The sequence below is a fragment of the Clarias gariepinus genome, chromosome 27, assembly GCF_024256425.1.
Source record: "Clarias gariepinus isolate MV-2021 ecotype Netherlands chromosome 27, CGAR_prim_01v2, whole genome shotgun sequence".
Lineage (NCBI taxonomy): Eukaryota > Metazoa > Chordata > Actinopteri > Siluriformes > Clariidae > Clarias > Clarias gariepinus.
Window position 1 is genome coordinate 23,597,428 of NC_071126.1, and position 24,862 is coordinate 23,622,289.

The following is a 24,862-nucleotide window of genomic DNA, read 5'->3' on the forward strand; positions in this document are numbered from 1 at the left end:
CCATCCACCTAACCCCTTTACATGCACGGCATCATCACTGATATCCCAACATCCCCGTATAATATTTCTGTAAATATTCCGTGTAAATTCACTTGTATAATCTGCACATAGACAGTACACTAATATATGTGTATTGATATATGTATATATGTGTGTATAGATATACTCTCTGCATTCCCTTCCAGCTGTTAAGTAATTCATATTTATTCGTATATATTTTCATACTATTGCACTTTCTGTAAATTCAACCATATATAGTTTCTGTATATCCTTATCCCATATACTTATATTTAGACATATCTGTATATCTACACTTATTCAGTCAATTAATTCATCCATCTCCGCTCACTTTACACTGTATATTCATTTAAATATATACATCCTGTATATTCTTCTGTAAAGCCAATTCATACATAGCCTTTATTTTTATTTATTTTTGTATTGTATATATAGATCTGTATATATGTTTATACCCCACTGCTAACTTATATTTCTGGTTAGATGCTAACTGCATTTTGTTGCCTTGTAACTATGTGCAATGACAATAAAGTTGAATCTAATCTAATCTAAAAAATTATTTAAAATTATTTAATTTATTTAATTATGTAAACGTCTCGTCTCGCAGTTCGAAGAATCAGTCTGACTAAACCCCTCCTTTCCATGAGCCCTCACTGCTGTGATTGGTCAGATGGCACAGTCCTTTATGATTGGTCTACCGCTACAGCGTGTCGGAAAACGAAACGCCCATGACCATAACTGAATGATGGCTCTGGATCACGGTTGAAGTGGCACATCGACAAGAAACTGTTTTGCTAGCACAACTAGAGCAGGACGTTTCTCAGTAGTAAGTGTCATATGTTAATGTTAAATGCACGGGCGCTCGTGATGTGCATATGTGTGTGATGCATTTTTCCCCTCTGGGCTTGCCGTAAAAGGGCAAGGGGCATGCGCACTTCGTGAGTGTTAAGTTCAGTTTTGGTGAATGGTGGAGAATAAACAGTTAAAAAGGATTTTGTGTGCTCTTGTTTTTTTTATATTACAAAGTGTTTAAGCGAACCCGGCATGAATGCTCGGTCACATTAACAAGAGTGTGGTAACGTTAATTGTAAGATGGCGGGCAAGTTGTTCGCAACGTAGAATGTAGGCAGACATTATGCAGATTCCCTCATTCTTAGCACTGAATAATAATAATAATTAGAACTTTATTAATCCCAAAGGGAAATTGCTTCTTCGCATATCCCAGCGTAACTGGGGTCAGAGCGCAGGGTCAGCCATGATACGGTGCCCCTGGAGCAGTTAGGGTTGCTTGCTCAAGGGCCCAACAGTGGCAACTTGGTGGAGCTGGGGATCGTACCGCCGATCTTCTGATCAGTAACTCAGTGCCTTAACCCTTTTGAGCTACCACTGCCCCCCAATACCCTAGGTTAATGTCCTGTTGTATTTACTGTATGGTATATGACTGTGTGACTACTTCCTAACTTCTAACTTCCTAACTGCCTCACACCACCTTGGATCCAAGATGGTAGCGTGGCAGTAGCAGCGGCCACTCCGGAGCCAAAATGGTGCTATGTTGTTTACATTTTGTGTGTAGCGCGTTTATTTTACTCTGTGTATGGATATTGTTGCGACTCGTGTCTGTACATCTCGAGGCCAGGGGTAGCTCAGTGGTTTAGGCATTGGACTACGGTTCGGAAGATCCCAGGTTCAAACCCCACAACCACCAAGTTGCCACTGTTGGGCCCTTGAGCAAGGCCCTTAACCCTCAACTGCTTAGATGTATAATGAGATAAAAATGTAAGTCGCTCTGGATAAGTCTGCCAAATGCCTCAATGTAAATGTACATACAACCACCAGACACTTTTATACCTAAATAACCAGGTTAAAGGCATCCACAATGAGCTGCGGGAAAAGCTACGCGACCTCGGCTTGCTGCGTGAACCAGGCCTTGAAGTCTCTGCATTGCTGATGCGGTGTGCGAGGAAGCGGAAGCACGGCAAGTGGGCGGGAGTCTGTGCTAGGCTAAAAACAAACCCTAGCCGGCCGCCTCTCCCGTCTATCATCTTATCCAATATCTGCCCCCGGGCCAATAAACTGGACTACATCCGACTCCAGCAGGCTACACAGCGTGAGGTTAGAGACTGCTGTGTCTTTGTTTTCATGGAGACATGGCTTAGCAACAGAGTACCGGACGCCGCTATTCAGCTAGACGGGCTAGCATCGTTTCGCACCGACAGAAATGTAGCTCTATGCGGTAAGACTCGCGGTGGCGGCTTGTGTGTTTACATCAACACGAAATGGTGCAAGAACTCTGTGCTAGTTTCTAGTTATTGCTCTAGTTATTGAGTTTGTGACAGTTAAATGCAGACCATTTTATTTACCACGGGAATTCACCACTGTTTTCATTATCGGAGTGTACATTCCACCTAGCGCTAAGGAAGCGCTATGGGAACTGTATAAAAAGATCAGTGGTGGTGGTCTTTCAGCTGCTCCTGGCAAGGGGTCGCCACAGTGGAATACCCAGTCCGCTTGGCACAGGTTTTATGCCGAATGCCCTTTCTGGCGCAACCCTTCCATTTTATCCAGGCTTGGGACCGGCACTTTATGCAAAGATCAGTAAACTGCAAAATACACACTCAGATGGACTGTTTATTGTTGCTGGAGATTTCAACCATGCAAATCTCAACTCAGTGCTTCCTAGATTCCATCAGTATGTGGACTTTGCAACAAGATGGGAAAACCTGCTAAATACAGTGGTTAATCAATCGGAATGTAGGTCCTACCGTCGCCGCGCTCGGCGGTACCGTTTGGCTTTGTGCGTTTGCTGGCTTTTACCGTTGAGTGGCGCTATATAACTACAGGCTGACGCCTCATGCCTTAGTTCATTCTCTGCTGGATTAATGAGACAGAGTTTTAGAACTGCAGGTAGTAGCGGATAAAATCAAGTAAAACATTGTAGTTAAACTAATTTATAATCACAGAACTAAAATGATGATACAAATGTAGAATTTAAATTAAATTAAATCTTATTAGGATCAAATTTAAACCAAATAAATGTTAACACAGTGAGCCTTTAAATTTTATCACGTGTAATTAGAAAAGACGCGTGTAGGGTTTTGTGTCGTCTTATATCTTGTGTTCTTTAAATTTATAGTAGATTTATTAACTAAAATAAATGACCATAAAAATTATAACATTGTCAGGACGTTCTACTGCGTCAGCTGATGTTGGTCATTCAGCCCCGCTTGTGTTTGTGCGTTATTATAAGAATGAAATGCAGTAGACTGTTATGATCTGTAAACGGATTCGACCCATGTTGCACGGGCGGCACCATAAAGCACGGACACAAGGCGAGGTCTTACGGGAAAAGGGTAATTTATTTAGGTAAAATGGGGAAGGAAAGTGTTGAAGGAGGAGGTAAAATGGGGAAGGAAAGTGTTGAAGGAGGGAGAATGGAAAGAATGGGATAACGGTTGTGCATGTGCAGTTCCGGGGGCTGTGCCACACTGGCATGCGGGCACACAGCTGATGCTAAGTGTTGGTGCACGGAGTGGCAGAACTGAGCACGCGGAGGCAGCGCTCCTGCACGCTCCCTCGTGACGGCGCTTCTCCCGCTGTCGATGGCCGGCGCGAGTTCTCGCTGACGCAAAAACCTAACCACACTTTTCCTCTTCGGCAGCGGGGCTGCGAGGGCGGGCACGGTGCGGGAGTGTAGATGCCGCGGGAGCTCGCGCAGCTCTTTCTCGCGCTGTCCTCAGCGCGGAGATCAAAGGGCGGAATTCTAGTGTCCTTGTTTAAAGTCTCTGGGCCGCGTCACATCTCCCCACTGACATGCTTTTTTTATATTCTCCATTACATCACGTACTTCCCAGACCTCAGACAAACCTCCGCGCCTTGCTTTTATAATGCGGAGCAAGCCCGAGATCATATTAACGTTAATTATCGGCAGCCGGCACAAATAGGCGGCTGCGTCCATTTGCTGCCTATTCAGGGAGCCTACGGAGTGAGGGAGTAGTTATAGTAGATTTGGGCGTACACCCATCACACGCGCACGCCGTGGCAGATCATAATAATTGTCCTAAACTTGTATTTCATAAGGTTTTCCGAGCGGTGGTACAGCGCAACGGGGGTCATTATTTACTATTAAACATTAAACGAATTTACAAAACTTAATGCGTGCGATTAAGCGCTGATTCTACGTAGGAAAGTAAAGAAGAGGATCCTGATGCTCAACATTCCGGAGACCAAACCCCATTTAAATTAAATGAACAAATATTGCAAGTAAATAACAATAGCCCACGTTTAAAAAAGCATTTTTATTTAGATTATAAAAAAATAATCCTGCATCTGTTTTAGGTGTTCCAGCTGCCACTGTTCTAAAATTCAAATTAAATCAAATCTTATTAGGATCAAATTTAAGCACAATAAATGTTAACACAGTGAGCCTTTTGATTTTATCACTTGTAATTAGAAAAAAAGCGTGTATGGATTTGTGTCATCTTATTTCTTGTGTTCTTTAAATTTATAGTAGATTTATTAACTGAAATAAATTACCATAAAATTAAAACAGTGTTAGGACGTTCTACTGCGTCAGCAGATGTCGGTCTTTCAGCCCCGCTTGTGTTTTTGCGTTATTATAAGAATGAAATGCAGTAGACTGTTATGATTTGTAACGGGTTCGACCCATGTTACTCAAACAACTCAGTTCAGGTGTAAGTAAATGGATAGAAAGTAATGTCTGTGCTGTTTGGGGGAGGGACGTGCTAATGATTTGGCTCTGTGTGTGTGTGTGTGTGTGTGTGTGTGAGAGAGAGAGAGAGGGGTGTCGCGGTCGTTTTCAGTGAAACAAAGGCTCAGCTGAAAAATGTTAGGCACATCAGTCACTTAACCCCCAATAAAAGGTATTTGAGTGTTATGATAGTTGTAATATAACAGATGCACACTGAATACTAAACCTAAGCCAGGCACGGAGATTATTGAACCAAGATAGCCCCCATACCCGTTTAAAAAAAACAAAACAAAGAATATTATTGTGTATAGACTGAATAAAAACAATGCAATTTATGCTATCATAAGGAAAATAACAAGTTCTTCCATTCCAATGATTAAAAAAGGTAACAATGTCAACTTTAGAATCTAGAATCCAGGAGATTAAAATTACACAAATTGAAATCACTGAAAGTCTCCAGAAGAGCCTCAGATTCAAGAGGTTTTTAAAGTGGGGAGAAGTGCATTTCAGTTCCTCTGAATGTATAGGTGAGAACAGCCGATTCACACCTGGGGAGGGTGAATAATTTGCATTTGAATGTTGTCTGGCATTGTAAAGCACTATAGTGACACTAAAAGAACAACCCAGGATTAATAGGAATTCTTATACTGCATAAACATTATTTAGCACAAAAAAATTCCTCGCGCTCGGGAAAACTATGCGTGTGGCTGAGCGCTGGTTAGACTATAGGAAATTAAATCGGAGGGTTTTTATTTAGGCTATTAAAAAAATAACCTGCGTCTATTTTTAGGCGTGCCAGCTGCCTCTTTTTAGTTAGAAGTTTTCAATACAAAGCTTATAATGCCCACATGACATGACGGAATAAGGCACGGCTGGTGATGATTGGGGTTTGTTGGGTTACAGTGGATTTTACTACGCGGTGTGAGTGCAATGGCCATCCGTCTGCTCGCGCTGACTCTGCTCTCCGCGGATGTCCGTAACGCCCCCCCTCCCACCTCTCGCTCCTTTGAAGTCCCTGGGGCACGTTCCATTTGCCCTGCTTGCATGCCGCACTTCCGCGTTGTTGCACGCGCGCTGCATACACAGCGCGTGGTAAAATCCACTTTAACCCAACAAACCCCGAGTATTTTATAGCGCGGGGTGCAAGCCCGGGCAACGATAGCAACGAACCAGTCATGTGTAATTCTGCGGTCCCGCTGCTTCGCATGTCTGAAGGAGAGGCCGCCTAACTAGTGAGCGAGGAGCGATATTGATTTGGGCGCACGCCGTGACAGGCTGAAAAAACTGTGTCAGATTAATGTGCAAAAACTATATAATAAAACTATATAAGACTACATGCCTTCATAAGACTCAACTTTTATTTAAGCGCACTCACAATAACGAAAAAACGTTGTGATTTTGTAAGTGTTGTGATTTTGTAAGTGTTGTAAGCTGCGCTGTTCTGTATTGTTTTTGGTGAACTTGAGCGCGTCAGAAAATGAACGCAAAAGTTTTTTTTAATGGTCAGAGTCAGTCTGCTTGCTGTTTTCCCGACGTGTTTATAATCATTAGTCTATTTCTGCCGGTGCGCTCTGGAAAACTCCATGCATGCGGCTGAGCGCTGATTAAAACTATGGAGTAAATTAAAGAGGAGAATTACGATGCCGAATCGAAGTCCTGAGCCCAAACCTGATTTAAATAAAATTAACAAATATTATAAGTAAAAAAACAATAGCCCATGTTTAGAAACCGTTTATAAATTCTTTCTGACATAAGTTGGCCCGGTGTTATGCGCAGAGCGCCGGGAGATTTCCTGAAGCTCAGAAATCACTGGGCATGTTTTCTAAATAGCCGCTATCTTTAATAACTGATGGAGGTTTTGAGCTGTATACACACGCATTCCTGCCTAAACAACTCTTAAAACTACACCTGTAACACAATAAACAGTAATATTTCAAACATTCTGCAGGCTGATATTTGGAGAAAGGAAAGAATAATGAATAAACCAGTTGTTGGGTCAAAATAACCCAACCAGGTGTTCATTTGTAAACTACATCTCATATGAGCCAACATGAGCAACCCGACAATGTGTTTAAAGTACCTGAAATAATCCAGAACTTAAATAACAATAAACCGATACAGAGATACGCTGTATAACGGTCACTGTTGTATTTACGGCAACGAGCGAAAATGTCACTTTGCGCCACCTGGCGGCCGATTTACGAATTACTTTGAAATGCAACTGATTTATTTTGGCCGCTGACGTTTTTACGCGGCGGTGAGCGCGACGGTAATAACCATTCCAATTGATCAACTACTGTATTAACATCCCTGGCGCATATCGGGCAGAGCCCCGCCCCCACCTCGGCTCCTCAGACCACATCTCTGTTATGCGAACTCCAGCATACATTCGAGAACACTGACTGGAACATGTTTAGGAAGGCTGCAACTTATGGCAACTTCACCGGAGGAGTACACATCATCAGTGACCAGCACTTCTGAGGACCCAAGACTTCAAAGCGGGAGACAAGGTGGCCCTTAGAAGAGCAAGGGCCAAACTTTCTTGCGCCATCAGAGAGGCGAAGCGCGCTCACGCACAGAGAATTCACAATCTTCAACATCTCTCTGAGCAGCGCCGTCGTTTCCACATGCTCCAAGACCACCACCATCGTTCCCGTGCCCATGAGACACATCAAGACCCTGCTGCCCCCCTCACTGGACCCATTGCAATTTGTGTACCGTCCTAACCGCTCAACGGACGACGCCATCTCCACTATGCTCCATCTTGCCCTCACACACATGGACAATAAGGACACATACGTTCGAATGCTGTACATAGATTTCAGCTCAGCATTCAACACTATCATCCCCCAACAACTCTTCAAAAAGTGGTACAATCAGCTGATCTGCACTCTATCTACAGAACATTGTAAAGGACATTTTTTTATTATCTTAAACACTTTTCTTTCCTACATATAGAAATGTTACTTCTCCCTGAAGTCTAACACAGAGAGAACAAGAAGAAGCTTCTGTCTACAGGCCATTCGGGCTCTGGTCAAAGACAACAACTTAAACTAATCCCTCAACTTAAAACACCCAAATACCTCTACATTCCTGAAATTACACAAAGCTTTAGCCCCATGTAAATACTCGTTCATTACTTATGTTTGCAAATACAACCACAACTACCTCAGCCTGATATTGCACAGGGTTTATCTATTTGCACATACAACAAACATGAACACAAATATTGTCTGCTGGATAGCTTGTAGCAGGGATACTCACTATTGTCTGTTGTTGTTGATTAATGATAATCTCAATTCAAAGTGTTGCATTAACATTTGAACTTCCTTACAGTATACCATTAGTCACTCAGATCTGTAACTGTATAAGTATGGTTAAAGAATCTTTTAATGAGCATTATATTCTAAGACAGATCAAACAAAAATGACTTTGTGGCAGCGTCCATAGTTAAGAGATTATTTTAAAGATACTTAGAGTAACTGTTAAAAATATTAACTCTGAAAGTTCAGTTCTGAGTTACATTAAAATAACCCATTCAGTAAAACATTTCTAAATAATATACTCACTCAGCTTTTCTGGAGGCTCTAACCACCGGTAACAGCATCAGAAGACATTCATCTGATGGGTCATATTTACGCAAATTAAACTCATCCAACCTCTGTTCAGAGTTCAGTAATACAAACACCAGAGCTGACCACTGAGCAGGAGAGAGTCTTGTTCCACTGAGACTACAGTAATAATCTCTTTTCACATAAGTTTGCACTTCCTGTATTAGAGATTTATCATTCAGTTCATTCAGACAGTGAAATAGGTTGATGGATTTCTCTGGAGATGGATTATTCATGATTTTCCCCTTGATGTATTCAACTATTTCCTGTTTGCTGTGAGAGCTGCTTTCTGTCTGAGGCATTAAGTCTCGTAACAGAGTCTGATTGGACTCCACTGAGAGACCCAGAAGGAAGCGAAGGAACAGGTCCAGATGTCCATTTTCACTCTGTAAGGCCTTGTCCACTGCACTCCTGAGGAAATCAGGCATGTTTGACTTGATTAAAATATTGGACAATTCAGAGGATTGTTGTTCTATAACATTTCTGCTGATAAAGGAAAGTAATGCGTATAAAGCAGCCAGAAACTCCTGAACACTCAGATGCACAAAGCTGAACACCTTCCCCAGGTGAAGCGCAAACTCCTCTCTGAAGATCTGCGTACACACTCCTGAGTACACTGATGCTTCTCTGACATCAATGCCACACTCTCTCAGGTCTTCTTCATGGAAAATCAGGTTTCCTTTCTCCAGCTGTTGGAAAGCCAGTTTTCCCAGTGCCATGAGACTCTCTCTGGTCTTCTCAGGATCAGGGTAAAAATTCTGATAGTATTTTTTGTCCTTGTGTTTGACTTGAAAGATCAGGAAGTGTGTGAACATTTGAGTCAGAGTCTTGGGGATCTCTCCACTCTCTGCTTCACCCAACATTCTCCCTAGTACAGTGGCTGAGATCCAGCAAAAGACTGGGATGTGGCACATGATGTAGAGGCTTCTTGAAGACTTCACATGTGAGATGATTTTATTGACCAGATTCTCATTACTGATCCTCTTCCTGAAGTACTCCTCTTTTTGAGGATCACTGAACCCTCGTACCTCTGTTACCTGGTCTACACACTCAGAAGGGATCTGATTGGCTGCTCCTGGTCGAGAGGTGATCCAGAGGACAGAAGAAGGACACAGATTGCCCATGATGAGATTTGTCAGCAGCACATTCACTGAGGCTGACTCTGTCACATCACACACTCTCTTGTTCCGGAAATTTAGACAAAGTCGACATTCATCCAGACCATCAAAGATGAACAGGACTTTGTGACTATTACAATCTATTAACTCTAGGTTTTTAATTTCTGGAAAAAGATGATGAAGAAGGTCCATCAGACTGAGATTTTCCTGCTTCATCAGATTCAGCTCTCTAAATGGAAGTGGAAACATAAAGGTGATGTCCTGATTTGCTTTTCTTTCAGCCCAGTCCAGAATGAACTTCTGCACAGAGACTGTTTTTCCAATTCCAGCAACTCCTTTAGTCAGCACACATCTGATGGACTTGTCTTTAAAGAGATCATTACATTTGATGGGTTTCTCCTGTGTTGCTGCTCTCCTGGATGCTGTCTCAATCTGTCTCACCTCATGTTCATTACAGACGTCTCCACTCCAGCCCTCTGTGATGTAGAGCTCTGTGTAGATATCATTCAGAAGAGCTGAGCTTCCAGGCTGTGAAATTCCTTCATGAACTCTTTGGCATTTTTCTTTCAGTTTGGATTTTAATATTTGCTGACAAGTAACAACTGGGTACAGCTCTAAGAAAATAAAGGAAAAACAAACAACAACAAAAAAACAAAAAACAGATGTCTTAGCAAAATAAACATTCAACATTATCAATTTTGTTACATTATCATTTTATCACTAGTCTGCAATATGCAAACTCCACCTGGATATTTCACTTAAGTTCTGAAAAGTTATAGCTTTACCTATAAATATACACTCAACAAAAATATAAACGCAACACCTTTGTTTCTGCTCCGATTTTTCATGAGATGGACTTAAAGATCTAAAATTCATTCCAGATACACATTATTACCATTTCTCTCAAACATTGTTCACAAATCAGTCTAAATGTGTGATAGTGAGCACGTCTGCTTTGCTGAGATAATCCATCCCACCTCACAGGTGTGCCACATCAAGATGCTGATCTGACATCATGAGTAGTGCACAGGTGTACCTTATACTGCCCTCAATAAAAGGCCACCCTGGAATGTGGAGTTTTGTCCCACAGCAAAATGCCACAGATGTCACGTGACTCTCACAGACACTATGCAGTGCAATAGATTCAAAAGAACAAATGACTCGGATAAGAAGACTCATGAGAAAAAACACTCAACTCTGTTTCCTGTGTAATGCACTGCATAGTGTCTATGGAAGTCACGTGATAAAAGAACGACCAACTCGGCCGAGATGATATAATGGTGATCTACTCATTTTGTTTATTATAATATGTCCTTAGCTGCATTGTAATATTTTCATCACTGGGACTATAGCCAGAATTTGTGTTGGGGGTCTGTTTATCGAAAATGTAACATTTTATTTTCTTTCTGATTAAAAGAATTAAATGAACTAAAAGACTCAAAAAAGATTTGTTCATTTTGATAAACGAGATTCAAAGAACCGAGTCACTAAAATAATCCAATTTTCCGATCAGTAGTCTATGTGCAATTCAAGGGTTTGCCTAGAAAATTAGTTAAATTCAAATATTGTCACGGTACGCCAAGTCACACCCATGTTTCGAGCCATGATCACGCATGACTCCATTCCACACTCCAGTCCACTGCTTCCGTTTTGCCGCCTCATTCACCATCTCGAGCACACCTATTCCTCATCTCCTTCATCATTCCGCTCTATATAACACTCTTACAAAACACTACTCCTCGCCAGGTTATTGTGTGCTCTCATTCCCAATTCTCTGCCTTGACTTTCGGATCTTAATGCCCAATTAAATCTTTCGCATTGGCCATTCCCCTCAAGATGATGTGGAGTTGTTCTACTTTTTGTAACGCCATACAGATCACACAACCACCTCAACAATTCTCCCTCAAAACTGTGCCCCATACACATAAAACCACTTCTCTGTTAAGATCTTAGCCACTGTACTTGCTCTTTGGTCAGGCGTGGGATAAGCTTGAGTAAATTTGGAAAAAACATTTGTCACGACTAGAACGTTTTCCTGCCCATTAGTCGCTCTGTTCAAGACTATAAAATCGATTGCAATGATTTCCAGAGGTCTGCTAACTAACAAACTCCCCAAAAATGTTCTCACTTTGGGTTGTAAGGCCTTAGCCACACTGCAACGTTCACACTCCATGCACCATTTCTTTACATCTTGTCACATATTAGACCATTAGCATCTTCGACATATAAGAGCTGTAGTGTGCTCTACTCCTTGCTGTCCGTGATTGTCATGAAGGCTTATGAGCACTTCTGGCAATAACAGCTGCCACACAAACTCTCTAGAAGGTGGAATCTGAACGACCCTATACAGGACCCCATCTACCTCACACATCCAAGGCCACTGTCTTACCAACTGTTAAACCCCCCTTGACATCCCCTTCAACTCTGCAGCTGTGGGACGCCGCTCCGGTACCCAAAATTGCAAGAATACCTCGATATACGCATCTGCAGCCTGCAATGCTCTCAGGTCAGCCTTGTTTCGAGCCAGGACAGCATCCACCATTAATGCTTCCACCACCTGGGGGCCCAGTCCAGGTGGTCTCTCCTGCATAGAAAAATATAAAGGGACAGCAATACATGATGACACATGAGCAGACTGATCTGTAGACTGTAAAGGGAGCCTTGAAAGCGCATCTGCATTGCAATTTGCTGTACCTGGCCGGTACTTGATCTCATAATCAAATAAAGCAAGTTAAGAAACCCAGGGTTGCTCAACCGCCCCCAATTTTGCTGACTCAAGATAACGCAATGGAATGTTATCAGTATAAACATTCACCTTATGACCAAGGAGATATTCTTCTATTCATAATGAAAATTGCTAAAAGTGCTATACAAATAAAATTGAATTGAATTAAATTGAATTCTCTAAACCTTTCGGTCATTGCCCATTTAAGGGCCAAAAGCTCCAGCTACATTGCACTATAATTAGTCATATTTCTCTCACTTAGCCGAAGTCCTCAACTAGCAAAAGCAATAGGTCTCCGAAACCCCCCCCCCCCCCCCCCCGTTCTTGAGATAGTACTGCGCCCAGACCTAGCTTACTGGCATCAGTCTCTAGGATAAAAGGATGAGTGAAATCAGCATATCCCAAAACGAGAGCCTGGATAAGCCGTTCTTTTAAGTCACTAAAAGACTTTTCACAAGTTCATTCCAATGCTGTTAAAAAAAAACTCTGCCCAGAGGATACAGCCCGCTTTCGGGTGCCCTGTAGAACCCATCTAATTTATGCAAGAGAGCCGCCAATCCCGCAAACCCCTCCACAAACTCACGATAATATAATGCAAAACCAAGAAATGACCTTAACTCTCTTATCGAATTAGGACGGCTCCATTCCGCACCCGGCCGCTGATATCACGTGACCCAAATATCCTACCTCAGTTTGAAAATTGAAAATCTTATTACACGGCACACTAACTCATATGAAAAAGAGAAAATTCAAACACTCTTAACACCCCACACTTATGCATGTGGAAGTGAGACTACCCTCTCCTGTAATCACACTGAGCAGGCCTATACGTCAAAGCCTTGCTAGGGCACAAAAAGAACCAAAATACAAATACAAAAGACAAGTCCTGGGCAACACTCAAAAATATAATATTCACAAAACAAAATACAAAAGAAAAGAAATTAAGGTGGGAAAAACAGTAATCAACTTAAGCGGGACGGAAACAAATTCTTTAAAATGCTGACCATACACATACACCATAAAGGGGCTATAATCATCACAATACACTTCCACAAATCGTCAAGCCCCACATGCAGCACACTATACCAAGCCAAATAATACAAGAGTCTCAAAACATCTCAGTTGCGTGCAATCTGCAGTGTTGATCATTCAGTATGCACAACGTATTTAATTTAGAATAACCAGCATGAAAACGTCTAAAACGCACATCTAAAAATCAACCGCAATTGTTCTTCCAGCGACAGACAACCACATGCATGCCAAACAATTGAAATGCTGTTAATCGGAAGTGCGCATTTAAAAAGAGTCCTGTCTACCATTATAGGTTCAACATCGCATCCTAGTGGCTTGGCTACACAAGATTTTTCTAAAAATGAATGCAGCATTGTTTGGAAATAAATGTTGTGGGAAAAATGCTACAGAGAATGTGTGCAGTGCATTATTAGCCTCCTCCTTTACTAGTTTCCAGTGGTGTCAAAAGTATTTACATTCATTACTTGAGTAGAAGTATAAATACTAGGGTTTAAAAAGACTTCTTTAGAAGTTGAAGTATCAACTCAAGCTTTTTACTCAAGTAAAAGTGTAAAAGTACTGGTTTCTGGCCAGGGAGCAGACAGACAGGTTAAACCAACCGTCTGCTAGCTGCATAGAGTCGTCACTCAGGGTTCACTCTATTGAGACTGTGTCTGTTCCCCGAGCTAAAATCAAATTTAGAAAGACTCAGAAAGTCTGTTTTAGTAATTTAATTAACATAAAGACCACAAACTTGGATCAGACTGAATGCGCAGCCGGCACCTCTGATCTGAAGCTAGGACTGTTAAATATTAGATTTCTCGCATCTAAAGCAGTTATAGTTAATGAAATTATCACAGATCAGGAGTTTGATATACTCTGTTTAACAGAAACCTGGATTAAACAGGACGAGTATGTAGCTCTAAATGAAGCTAGTCCTCCTGGATACAGCTACATACACCAGCCTCGGTTAACTGGTAGAGGAGGAGGCGTCGCAGTTATTCACAATGATAATTTGACTATTGTACAAAAACACGGACACAAATTTAATTCATTTGAAATTCTTTATAGTAACATAAGTGTATTTAACTATATTAAGTCAGCTCAGTCGATCCCGCTAATTGTCATTTACAGACCTCCAGGGCCGTACTCTGAATTTCTTAGTGAATTTCCAGATTTCCTTTCATATCTAGTCGTTTCTGTAGACAAAGTGTTAATTGCTGGAGATTTTAATATTCATTTTGAAAACCCAGAAGACCCTCTGAGAACTGCATTTATGTCTATACTGGACTCGGTAGGAGTAAATCAGTGTGTAGTAGGACCCACTCATAAAGCAGGTCACACTTTAGATTTAATAATATTAGTTGGATTAAGTATAAGAAATTTATTTACAATACCACTATCTGAAGTTATCTCAGATCACTATCTTGTCTCAATTCAAGTGTGTCACAATAATAATGTACACACAGCGCCGCGCTACCGTATGAAACATACATTCACATCAACTACCAAACAGAGTTTTATCAGTAATCTCCCAGATTTCCCAACTTCGATTAGATCACCGTCTGACCCCACAGAACTCGATCAGGCGACTGAATATTTAGAGTCGACATTTCGCTATACCTTAGATAATGTAGCTCCAGTCAAAAGAAAATTTATTAGAGATAAGAAACTTGCTCCCTGGTATAACGATCACACGCGCACTTTAAAACAGACCGCTCGGAAATTAGAACGTAAATGGCGTCAAACTAAATTACTAGTATTTCAAATAGCATGGAAGGAGAGCATCCTGAACTATAGAAAAGCTCTTAGTGTAGCTAGATCAACATATCTCTCCACTCTTATAGAAAATAACAAAAATAATCCTAGATTCTTATTTAATGCAGTAGCCAAATTAACCAGAAATAAGACCACTGCAGAAATCTCCACAACAACATTATGCAATAGTGAGGACTTCATGAACTTTTTTAATAATAAAATTGTAAATATTAGGCATAAAATTGAGGTTTTGAAACCAAACAATGTAATTGATGCAGATGTTAATCTAGCCATGTCAGATCAGAACCTAGAATACTTTACTCCCCTTAAAGAGAATGAACTAATTTCACTCATCTCTTCTTCAAATTCATCAACCTGTATATTAGATCCTGTACCGACACATTTTCTTAAACAGATAGTACCAGCAATAATAGAACCCCTGTTGAGAATAATTAATTCTTCACTCAGCATTGGATATGTTCCAAAATCTTTTAAATTAGCAGTTATCAAACCAATAATTAAGAAACCTGACCTCGACCCCTGTCAGCTGTCCAGTTACAGACCAATATCAAACCTCTCCTTTATCTCTAAGATTCTGGAAAAGATAGTAGCGGAGCAGCTATGCTCATATATACATAGAAATGGCATACATGAACTGTATCAGTCAGGATTTAGGCCTCATCACAGTACAGAGACAGCACTCGTTAAAGTAGTAAATGACATTCTATTGGCCTCTGATCAGGGTTGTGTAACTATGCTTGTACTACTTGACCTCAGTGCAGCTTTTGACACCGTTGATCACGCTATTCTTCTTCACAGATTAGAAAATGTAGTGGGAATTAAGGGTACAGCCCTCTCCTGGCTCAGATCCTATCTGACCCATCGTTATCAGTATGTAGACTTAAATGGTGATTATTCTGCATGTTCTCTAGTGGAGTTTGGCGTTCCGCAGGATTCAGTTTTAGGTCCACTGCTTTTTTCCCTTTACATGCTTCCTCTGGGCAACATAATCCGTAAGCATGGTATTAGTTTTCATTGTTATGCTGACGATACACAGTTATATGTCTCAGCAAAACCTGATGAGAAAAAACAGCTTACTAAAATTGAGCAATGTGTGCAGGACATAAGAAATTGGATGCTAATTAACTTCCTTCTGCTAAATCCGGATAAGACAGAAGTTTTAGTCATAGGACCGCATACAGCTAGGAGTAAAATTTTAGATCACACCATAACTTTAGATGGCCTTTCTGTTCCATCAAATGCAACAGTGAAAGACCTTGGTGTGATTATTGATTCCAGCCTTTCATTTGAAGCACATGTAGATAATATTACCAGGATAGCATTCTTTCACCTCAGAAATATTGCCAGAATAAGAAATTTATTGTCGCTAAACGACGCAGAAAAACTAGTTCATGCTTTTATTACCTCTAGGTTGGACTATTGTAATGCCTTACTGTCTGGTTGTTCAGCTAGATGCATAAATAAGCTTCAGCTAGTCCAGAATGCAGCAGCGAGAGTCCTCACCAGAACCAGAAGATATGAGCACATCACCCCTATCTTATCTTCACTCCATTGGCTCCCTGTAAAATTTCGCATTGATTTTAAAATACTACTCTTGACATATAAAGCATTAAATGGTCTCGCGCTGCAGTACCTGAGCGAACTGCTAGTGTCTTACCATCCGCCACGCCTACTTCGATCGAAGGATGCAGGCTGCTTGTCAGTACCGCGTATTATGAAAAATACAGCTGGGGGCAGAGGTTTTTCTTACAAAGCCCCAACGTTATGGAATAGTCTTCCAAATAGTGTTCGGGACTCAGACACAGTCTCAGTGTTTAAGTCCAGGCTAAAAACCTATTTATTTAGCCAAGCATTTTTATAAATAGATTTTCCATTGGTAAAGGAGCAGATCTGGGGGACTCATGGACGTAGAGTATTATGGTGAACTGGTATGTTTGGATGCTGTCTTCCTCACTCTCATTGATCACTCAGGTTTGCTGACGGTGAGGCGATTGTTTGCTTTACATGTCAGGAAGCCCTTATGTTTGTGTTTCCTTCTGGCTCTCCCTTTTAGTTATGCTGTCATAGTTAGTCCTGCCGGAGTCTCTGCTTGCACTCTACAGTTAATATACATTCACATTATACATTGTGTGACTGTGACCATACCTAACTGCCATCTCTCCTCTTCTTCTCTTTCCCCCCCCTCTTTCTTTTTCCTCTCTCCTCCTGTCTCCCCCTTTCACTCTTTCTCTCTCTCTCTGTCGAGCTACACATGTCGTTCCTGAGCTGCCAGTGATCCAGACTCCCTCTGCCCTCCGGACCTGTCTGACCCATCCTGGTGCCCCGCTTCTGGCTGAAGATCTCGTCACATGGATGCCCCGTGTGTCTCTCTGGGATGCGTCTGGTGTCTGGGGATGATTCTCTCTAATTAGAAAATGGTTCTGGCCTTGACTGGTGTTGGCAACTGTTTCTCTGGGGACTTGACAGTTCGATAGTTCATGACTGGAACTTCTTACAAGTCTACCTGGGTCTTCAATAACTACCTGGACTCCATATTAACATCAATTAACATCAGCTATTATAGCTGAACTGCCTCCCACCCTACACACTGTATAAATGCAGATCATTTACTGCTTTCTGTTTCACCCAGATGAGGATGGGTTCCCTGTTGAGTCTGGTTCCTCTCAAGGTTTCTTCCTATTATCATCTCAGGGAGTTTTTCCTTGCCACTGTCGCCCTCGGCTTGCTCACCAGGGACAAACTGACCATTTTGATTCATACAAATTCACATTTCATACAAACTTAAATAATTCTTTTGACTGTGTAAAGCTGCTTTGCGGCAATGAAAATTGCTAAAAGCGCTATACAAATAAAATTGAATTGAATTGAATTGAAGTTTCAAAACTACTTAAAGTATAAAAGTAAAATTAACGTGAGGGGAAAAAAGCATTAAGGATAAAAGTTCAGGCTGTGCCTATATACTGCACTAATACCTCATAAAAAAAGATGTCTTTTTGTTGTATTTTTTAATGGCTATAGTGAATTGGGATTCTGTATATGGCAATTGAAAAAGAATGTATTTTAGTACGATGCAAATACATTAAAGAACTATATAAGTGTACTACTGAGCATTAACATGTTTTATGGAGAAGAAGATATGATAACTAGTTGCCTATAAGTATTTTAATGGTGCAAAAAGTCAAACTTCAGAGGCATGTCATCGGTAACCTTTATTGGAATTTAAATTTACATCCAAGCTTAGCTGCAGGAATCTGTGAGGGCAACATACAGGAAAATTAGTGCACCCAGGGCAGGCTTAGTAACAATTACCCTTGTATGGTTGTCTACAATAAACATTAGTGCTGTCAGAATAAATGATTAATCCAAGTGATTAATAAAAAAAAAAAAAAAAAAAAAAATATATATATATATATATATATATATATATATATATATATATATATATATATATATATATATATATATATACAGTATATATATCATTCCTGTTAGCTTCCTGGTGCTGTTACCTTCCAGGCTGGTGCTTGGTTGTGACATTCTGCTCAAATCTTGAGTCTCTATCACGGACATCTTCGTCTACTTATCACAACCTTATCAACCGAAAATGCTATTTTATTCAAACGTCCTTGCTGGAGTGTGTGACGTGACGTCATGTGCAGGTGCGATGGATCGCGTACCAACCAATAGGGTGTCAGAATGGTATGTTTATACTTCTCATCCAACCACAATCAAATTCGCTCCATCCGGATGGCGCGATTTATTCGGATGTTTTTTTTGTTTGTTTGTTTTTTGAATGACAAGCTAAAATAAAATAATAGGAGTAACGAGGCTATTTTTAAAATGTAAAGAGTAGAAAGTACAGATAATTGCGTGAAAATGTAAGGAGTAGAAGTAAAAAGTCGGCTGAAAAAGAATTACTCTAGTAAAGTATAGATTTTTAATTAAGTAAGGTAACGAAGTATTTGTACTTCGTTACTTGACACCTCTGCTAGTTTCAGCACTTTATTATAAAGATCCATGAATGATGGGGTAACTGCAGTGGTAGTCAAGACTGTAAACATCAGTGGCGATTTCTTTAAGACTGCAAGGGAAGCTCAGCTTCCCCTATAATGTCACAAAATTAATGGTCAAATTATGTACTATTGTATTTGTAACATTTTATTGACTGAAAATGCGTAAGAAAACGTTCATCTCAAAGACGAGTTCGTTTAGAATCAGTTAGATATAGCAGGTCGGCTTGATTTTCTTCTCATACATTCTCGTAGCGTCACAGTGCATTTCCCTGTTGAAGTGCATTTTCCCATTGACTTCAATGCGGCTGCTTTAAACGTTTTTTTTCAGTGCTTTGAAACTAGATGGTCATTGGATAAATGCTGCGATTATGTCCCGCCCACGGACGCTCAGCATCTCTGGGGGTTAATAGAGCAGGCCAGGACGCTGGGCTGCTGCATGATGATTGGAGGAGCTGTTTAAAGGGCGGAACCCCTTTTTTGATTGACAGCATGTCTTAAGTATACATCAGCGCTACAGAGATTCAAGTTCAGTCCCAATGTCAGGTTATAGTACAAACTTTCGGGTGGCTCCCGCCCTTAAATCCAACTAAAAAGTACTGAAAAGAAAACAAAACTCAGGCTTTATATCCCAACTTACATCTCGCATTTGCGTTTAACTTCACACACACCGGACTGCATTACCCACAATGCATCTCCCGCACTGTACTACACTCCCGTAAACAGCTGTCGTAAATCAACTTCTCTCTCCCGCAACAACATGCTCTTTGTCGGCGGCGCCCGTGCGATCGACGCACTCATTTATATGAGTAGGAAAAAGATGCAATATTATGGTTTCCGTCATTTTTTATATATTTGCGTATTGACTGGGCCGGCCCACACTGGCCAGCGGCCCACTGGGAAAACCCCAGTACTCCAGAGGGCCAGTCCGCCACTGCCCATGTGGATTTGCAGGTGAAGTGCTACGATGAACTGCTGCACTCTGTATTGTTTGCTGGTGATATAAACCATTTTTGTTTGTACAAATCATTCTTTAAATAATTTTAAAAAACATATTATAGCCTTCTTGACTTTGCTCAGTGTTTCAGCATTGTAAAGTTAGTTCGTTCATATAATTAAAGTAGCTCGTTGAAGGGGAAACTAGCCAGAATTTACGTACAAATAACATAATGAATTTTATGATGAAGTCCTAATATGAGCTTCCCCTGTTTCAAAAGCTAGCAGCCGCCACTGGTAAACATACTTTTCTTGGTGTGAAATTTGGTGTTGTCTGTAAGTTTAAAGCTTTTAAATAAAGGGTGTGTACATTTTCAGAATAAGCGGAACTCTGAAAATGGTATTTATCATGTTTTGCAGCTAAGTCATTTACTTCTAGATCAGTGGTAAATTTTTCATAATTCTTACGGTTCTGCAGTGTGTTAGCAAGATCTGTGGCGTTCATGGTCTTCAGGACGTGCAGTGTGATGTTAAGCGCTCCTTCTGTAACACTGTGAAGATTGTTCTCATCCTCCACCTCACTCTCAGTGAATGGACTCAGGAGCTTCCTAAACCTCTTCAGCTCTTTCTTTATGAGAGTGATGACTTTGTGTTCCAGCTCCTGGTTAAAAACAGACAAGAACAGGTCTAGATGTTTTTGTGTTAGATGAGACATGCTTTATGAAACAGCAATTTTTTTTTTAAATAGGTGATTATATAAACATAAAATACAAAAACTTGCCACACATATGCTAAAAAGACTCCTACCTGGAATATTAATTCTAACTGACTTTCTTCAGTTGCTTTCTTTGCTTTCTTCCTTCGTGGCCTATGAATGAAAAAATATGTTGTATTTATTCATCGCTAAACAACCCATACAGACACAAATAATAAATACTATTTCCATAAAACAATGATTTTAGGTTAGCTAACTAACAAAAACATATTTGAAAAAAGTTATTTGAATAAATAATTGTGTCGATGGTCATGTCCTCCAGCTCAGGGCCTGCAGGCTGAACTAAATGCTTAAAGCAGTGATTCTCACTGCCAGTCTGGGAGCTGCAACAATGCATAGTTTAGAGTTTTACTGCTTTAGAAAGTGGCAAAGCTACTGAGGATATTCACAAGGACTAAAACTCTGTCATTAAACACTACATAAAAAATGATACTGACCTGGGATCTGTAGAACTTTCTCTATCTCTAAAGTTAGTTGGACGATGCATTGACTCATCACTCTTCATTGACACACAGCTGGGTTCTGGTAAGACTGTTCTCTTTCTCTTTTTCATTCTAGAGCTAATATGATAAAAGAGATCAGATAAATATTCTGTATAAATATCAATATATTTAAAAGATAAAAAAAGGTTTTAAAACACTGTATTTCTGTACTGCTGCTATTGTTTTGTAGTTAAAAATATGAACATGCAGCAGTTGTAGTAATTGTTACAATAAATATTATTAGCTGAAAACATCAGATGAAAAGATACATTTTAAATGTTAATATAATTATTTTGTGAAAAGCCTTAAATTGTTTTGGCTAGACCAGATTGACTGTAGGGTTAATTAATTATAATCCTATTGAAAAAAATGTTTCATTGACAAAAACTAGACTAAAATATTTAAGCATCCCTCTGACTAAAACTAAGCTAAATGTACAGAGTTTTAGTTGACTAAAACTTGACTAACCAAAAATAGGATAAGATTGATTGATTAAATATGATAAAAAACTAACAGGGACATTTATCCCAGGATTTTTTTATTCCTGAAAATTTTAAATAGCTGATAAAAAAGAACACAACTGCTGAGGCACTCTTGTTATAGGAGTGCTGTTTTAACAAGTTGGTTCATGTTAAGAAGTCACACATAATATTCCAAGACCTGTGATATACTGTAACGATGCGGCTCGCGCAAAAGGCAGAGCCGCTCTTAAACTGTTCAGAACGGGCAGATCCGCAGGTTGCTACCATGCGGGGTTCTGAACAGGCAAAGACGCGGCCATTTATGCACACGGCTGCCAGGCAACGCCGCCGTCAGGCAATTAGCCTGAATGAGCCGCACCTGGCAGCACGTCTATATAAGGGCCCTGATACCTCCGCACTTCGTGCGAATATTAGGTAGCACCGGTAAGGTATCAGGGCCAAGACAAAGAAAGAAAGAAAGAAAAAAAAAAAAAAAAAAAGAAAAGCGCGCAAAGAAAGACAGAGACAAAGCCCCAGCCTCTGCCTCCTTAAGACGCCGGCGAGAGAGAGAGAGAGAGAGAGAGCGTCACGCAGCCGTGTAGCGGGCGCTCTTGGGTAAAGTATAAAGTGTGCATAAAACACAACCCCTCTCTCCTCATAAATCCTTGGTAAGGGCGAACGCCCCGAGAGGGTATAGTTTTTGTTTTGTTTTCCAGAGCCCCGTCCATTCTCACGTAGACGGCGGAGCTCTGTTTATTTTGTGTTATTAGTTTTCATTTGTTTCATTTTAAGTTCTCTTAATTAATAATCCCACGCTATCTCCAAACGGGAAGGTCTTTCCGTGCGTATCACAAGCACTCTCACAGCCTCCTATTTCACTGATTTCCTCTAAAGCCCTGCGTCAGGGCTCTTATAACCCAATATAACATCTCGTGGTGCGGCTCTCCATACCGCACCACGTAACATATACACAGTTTAAGTTCTAATAATTGTGATTCTTGGTACTAACTGGTTTGAATACTTATATGCCTCTTTAATAATTGAGTGTTTTTTTGTAGTTACTTTTTCAGCAGTAAACAATGTAACTTTCATTTATATTTTTATATTAATTATTTATATTTATTATAAATGAATATAAATTGTTAGAAATAAATGTAATTATATTTATTATTTTATTATTGTTATTAGCATTATAGGCTATAAATGTAGATTTTAAACTTAATAAAATAAACTGAACTGAATTTATGACATATATTTCCAGTTAATGTTTCACTTTAAAATGTAAAAACTTTTAGTTTGTTTACACTAAAACACCATGTAACGAGACAATACGATGTCCTTTAACAGTTAAAACATGCGTGGCGACATAACTAACAGTACTATAGGGTTATATTCCTTCACAATGTTGCTCTACAGTACAGTAACTAAAGCTTGGAAGGTGAATCGAGGAGAAGCTTTAATACTTTATTTAAACAGATAACCTGTAGTGTCGCTTTTACAGTAATAAATCTCTTTAATCCCACCGTTGTGTGTCTAACGGCCCTGGGCGTCTCTGAGTGTTATGTAACCCCCTGTGGTGGTTCAGGCCGGTAGAAAGAAATAGCAGCTTAAAAAGCGGGAAATCCGCTGCACACGTGACCGCTTCATTAAAACAACACTTTATTGTTCGGGATCGTCTTCACGCGCAACATTAATACAGTTAAACAGTGTAGAGGTGGATATACCTACCTCATTATCTCCTGCTTTCCTCCGTTAGAACCTTATGTAAGTTCCGAGATGAGTTTCACTTTCACTCTGTGTGTAACTGACGTGAGGGACGCCGAGGGGGCGCTCAGGGACCGGCCACAACTGTTTCAGATGTTCATGAGACAGTAGCTGCTCTCCTAGTTTATGCCATTATTATTATTATTATTATTATTATTATTGTAATTATTCAAGGTTCAAGTTTTCAAGATTTCTTTGTCATATATACCTAGGTACAATGAAATTCTCATTTTGTCTTAGATTCTTGAGAACAAGGAGATAAAAGGGGAGTGAACGATAAAATGACAGTAAAAGGGTAATAATAATAATAATAATAATAATAATAATAACAAATAAATAAATAATTAAATGCACAAATAAAAAATGTAGAATAGAATTTTAAATTTACAGTATACCCGTAATAATGTTTAACAACCGTATTATTATTATTAGTAGTAGCAGTAGCAGTAGTATTTAGAAGATACTGTTTCACTTTCATTCAATTTATAATTTTTCACGTTAAATGTTTATTTTCTGAAATTATTGTTTACTGTACACAGCAGATATAAATACAAATAAGTAATAATATTTTAATCAACCTAACCAACAAAAACAACCTGCAACAACAAACTCAGCTTCAATTTGGTGTCAATTAAACATCGCTCAAGGTGTAGGAAAGCCAAGGAATCTTTCAGTGTCACTGCAGAACAATTTTCGATATTCATGAGTTATAAATGATGTACAAGTGGACATTGGTGATACAGTATATTTGATTAACGTACACCAGATGTTCCAGATGTCACAATTTCTTTAGTCACAGAGGTCATCTAAAGTGTGTAAATTTCAAGCCTCAAGCTCCCTCTGTTTCACTCGTGTCCAGAGGGAATCATATCAGTGTCTATGCACATAAGCTACTGCCAAGCCCCACCATGCCAGAACCATGAATAAGGTGCTACAGTATAGACTATGTCATGCACACTCAAGCCGCGACCGGCACTAGGACCCGGAAGTAAGGCGGTCGCAAACCAGGAAGTATAAAAGGAGTAAACAAACCACAGTACAACGCTCAGTCATTGAGTTGCCCGATGTTGCCTCGTTTGCGGTCATCTAACTGTGAGTACTCACCTTTTGGTTTCGCTTTCTTGCTGAGTGTGTATTTATAGGACGCGGGTTAGATTGTGTCTTTCCCTTGCTCCCCAATCGTGAGAGTCCTTAGACTAACTGCGTGATTATCCTGCCTATTCGTGTCACTCCGCGTTTGGGTTTACCAGTCACGCTACACAGGGCTAACCGCTAAAGCTACGTCTTCTGGTCATCTCAGGTTAGTTCTTGACAGAATGACTGAGCCTTCCGCGGTGAACCCAGCGGAGCATGCGCGTCTCTGCGGTGTGGTGGATCAGCATGCCACGCTCATCAATCAGCTAACCGGAGAGCTCGCTACTCTGCGTCAGAGCGTCCAAGACGTCGCGGCCTTGCGCCGCGAGG

At 40.3% G+C, this 24,862-nt stretch overlaps 2 protein-coding genes across 2 annotated transcripts in view; one reads left to right on the forward strand and one right to left on the reverse strand.

Moving 5' to 3' along the window:
* LOC128514775 (NACHT, LRR and PYD domains-containing protein 3-like) overlaps positions 1 to 23,421 on the reverse strand; it is a 38,134-nt gene extending 14,713 nt beyond the window's left edge. Inside the window, exons 1-5 of the mRNA XM_053488628.1 lie at positions 23,363 to 23,421; positions 21,129 to 21,251; positions 20,724 to 20,784; positions 20,385 to 20,577; positions 8,296 to 10,069 (exon numbers count right to left, since the gene is read on the reverse strand). Of these exons, the coding sequence (XP_053344603.1) occupies positions 8,296 to 10,069; positions 20,385 to 20,577; positions 20,724 to 20,784; positions 21,129 to 21,251; positions 23,363 to 23,367 (2,156 nt within the window). The 5' untranslated portion in view covers positions 23,368 to 23,421. The remainder of the gene's footprint in view (positions 1 to 8,295; positions 10,070 to 20,384; positions 20,578 to 20,723; positions 20,785 to 21,128; positions 21,252 to 23,362) is intronic.
* The window catches only part of LOC128514933 (myb-related transcription factor, partner of profilin-like), an 85,012-nt gene that overhangs the window by 12,495 nt on the left and 47,655 nt on the right, over positions 1 to 24,862 (forward strand).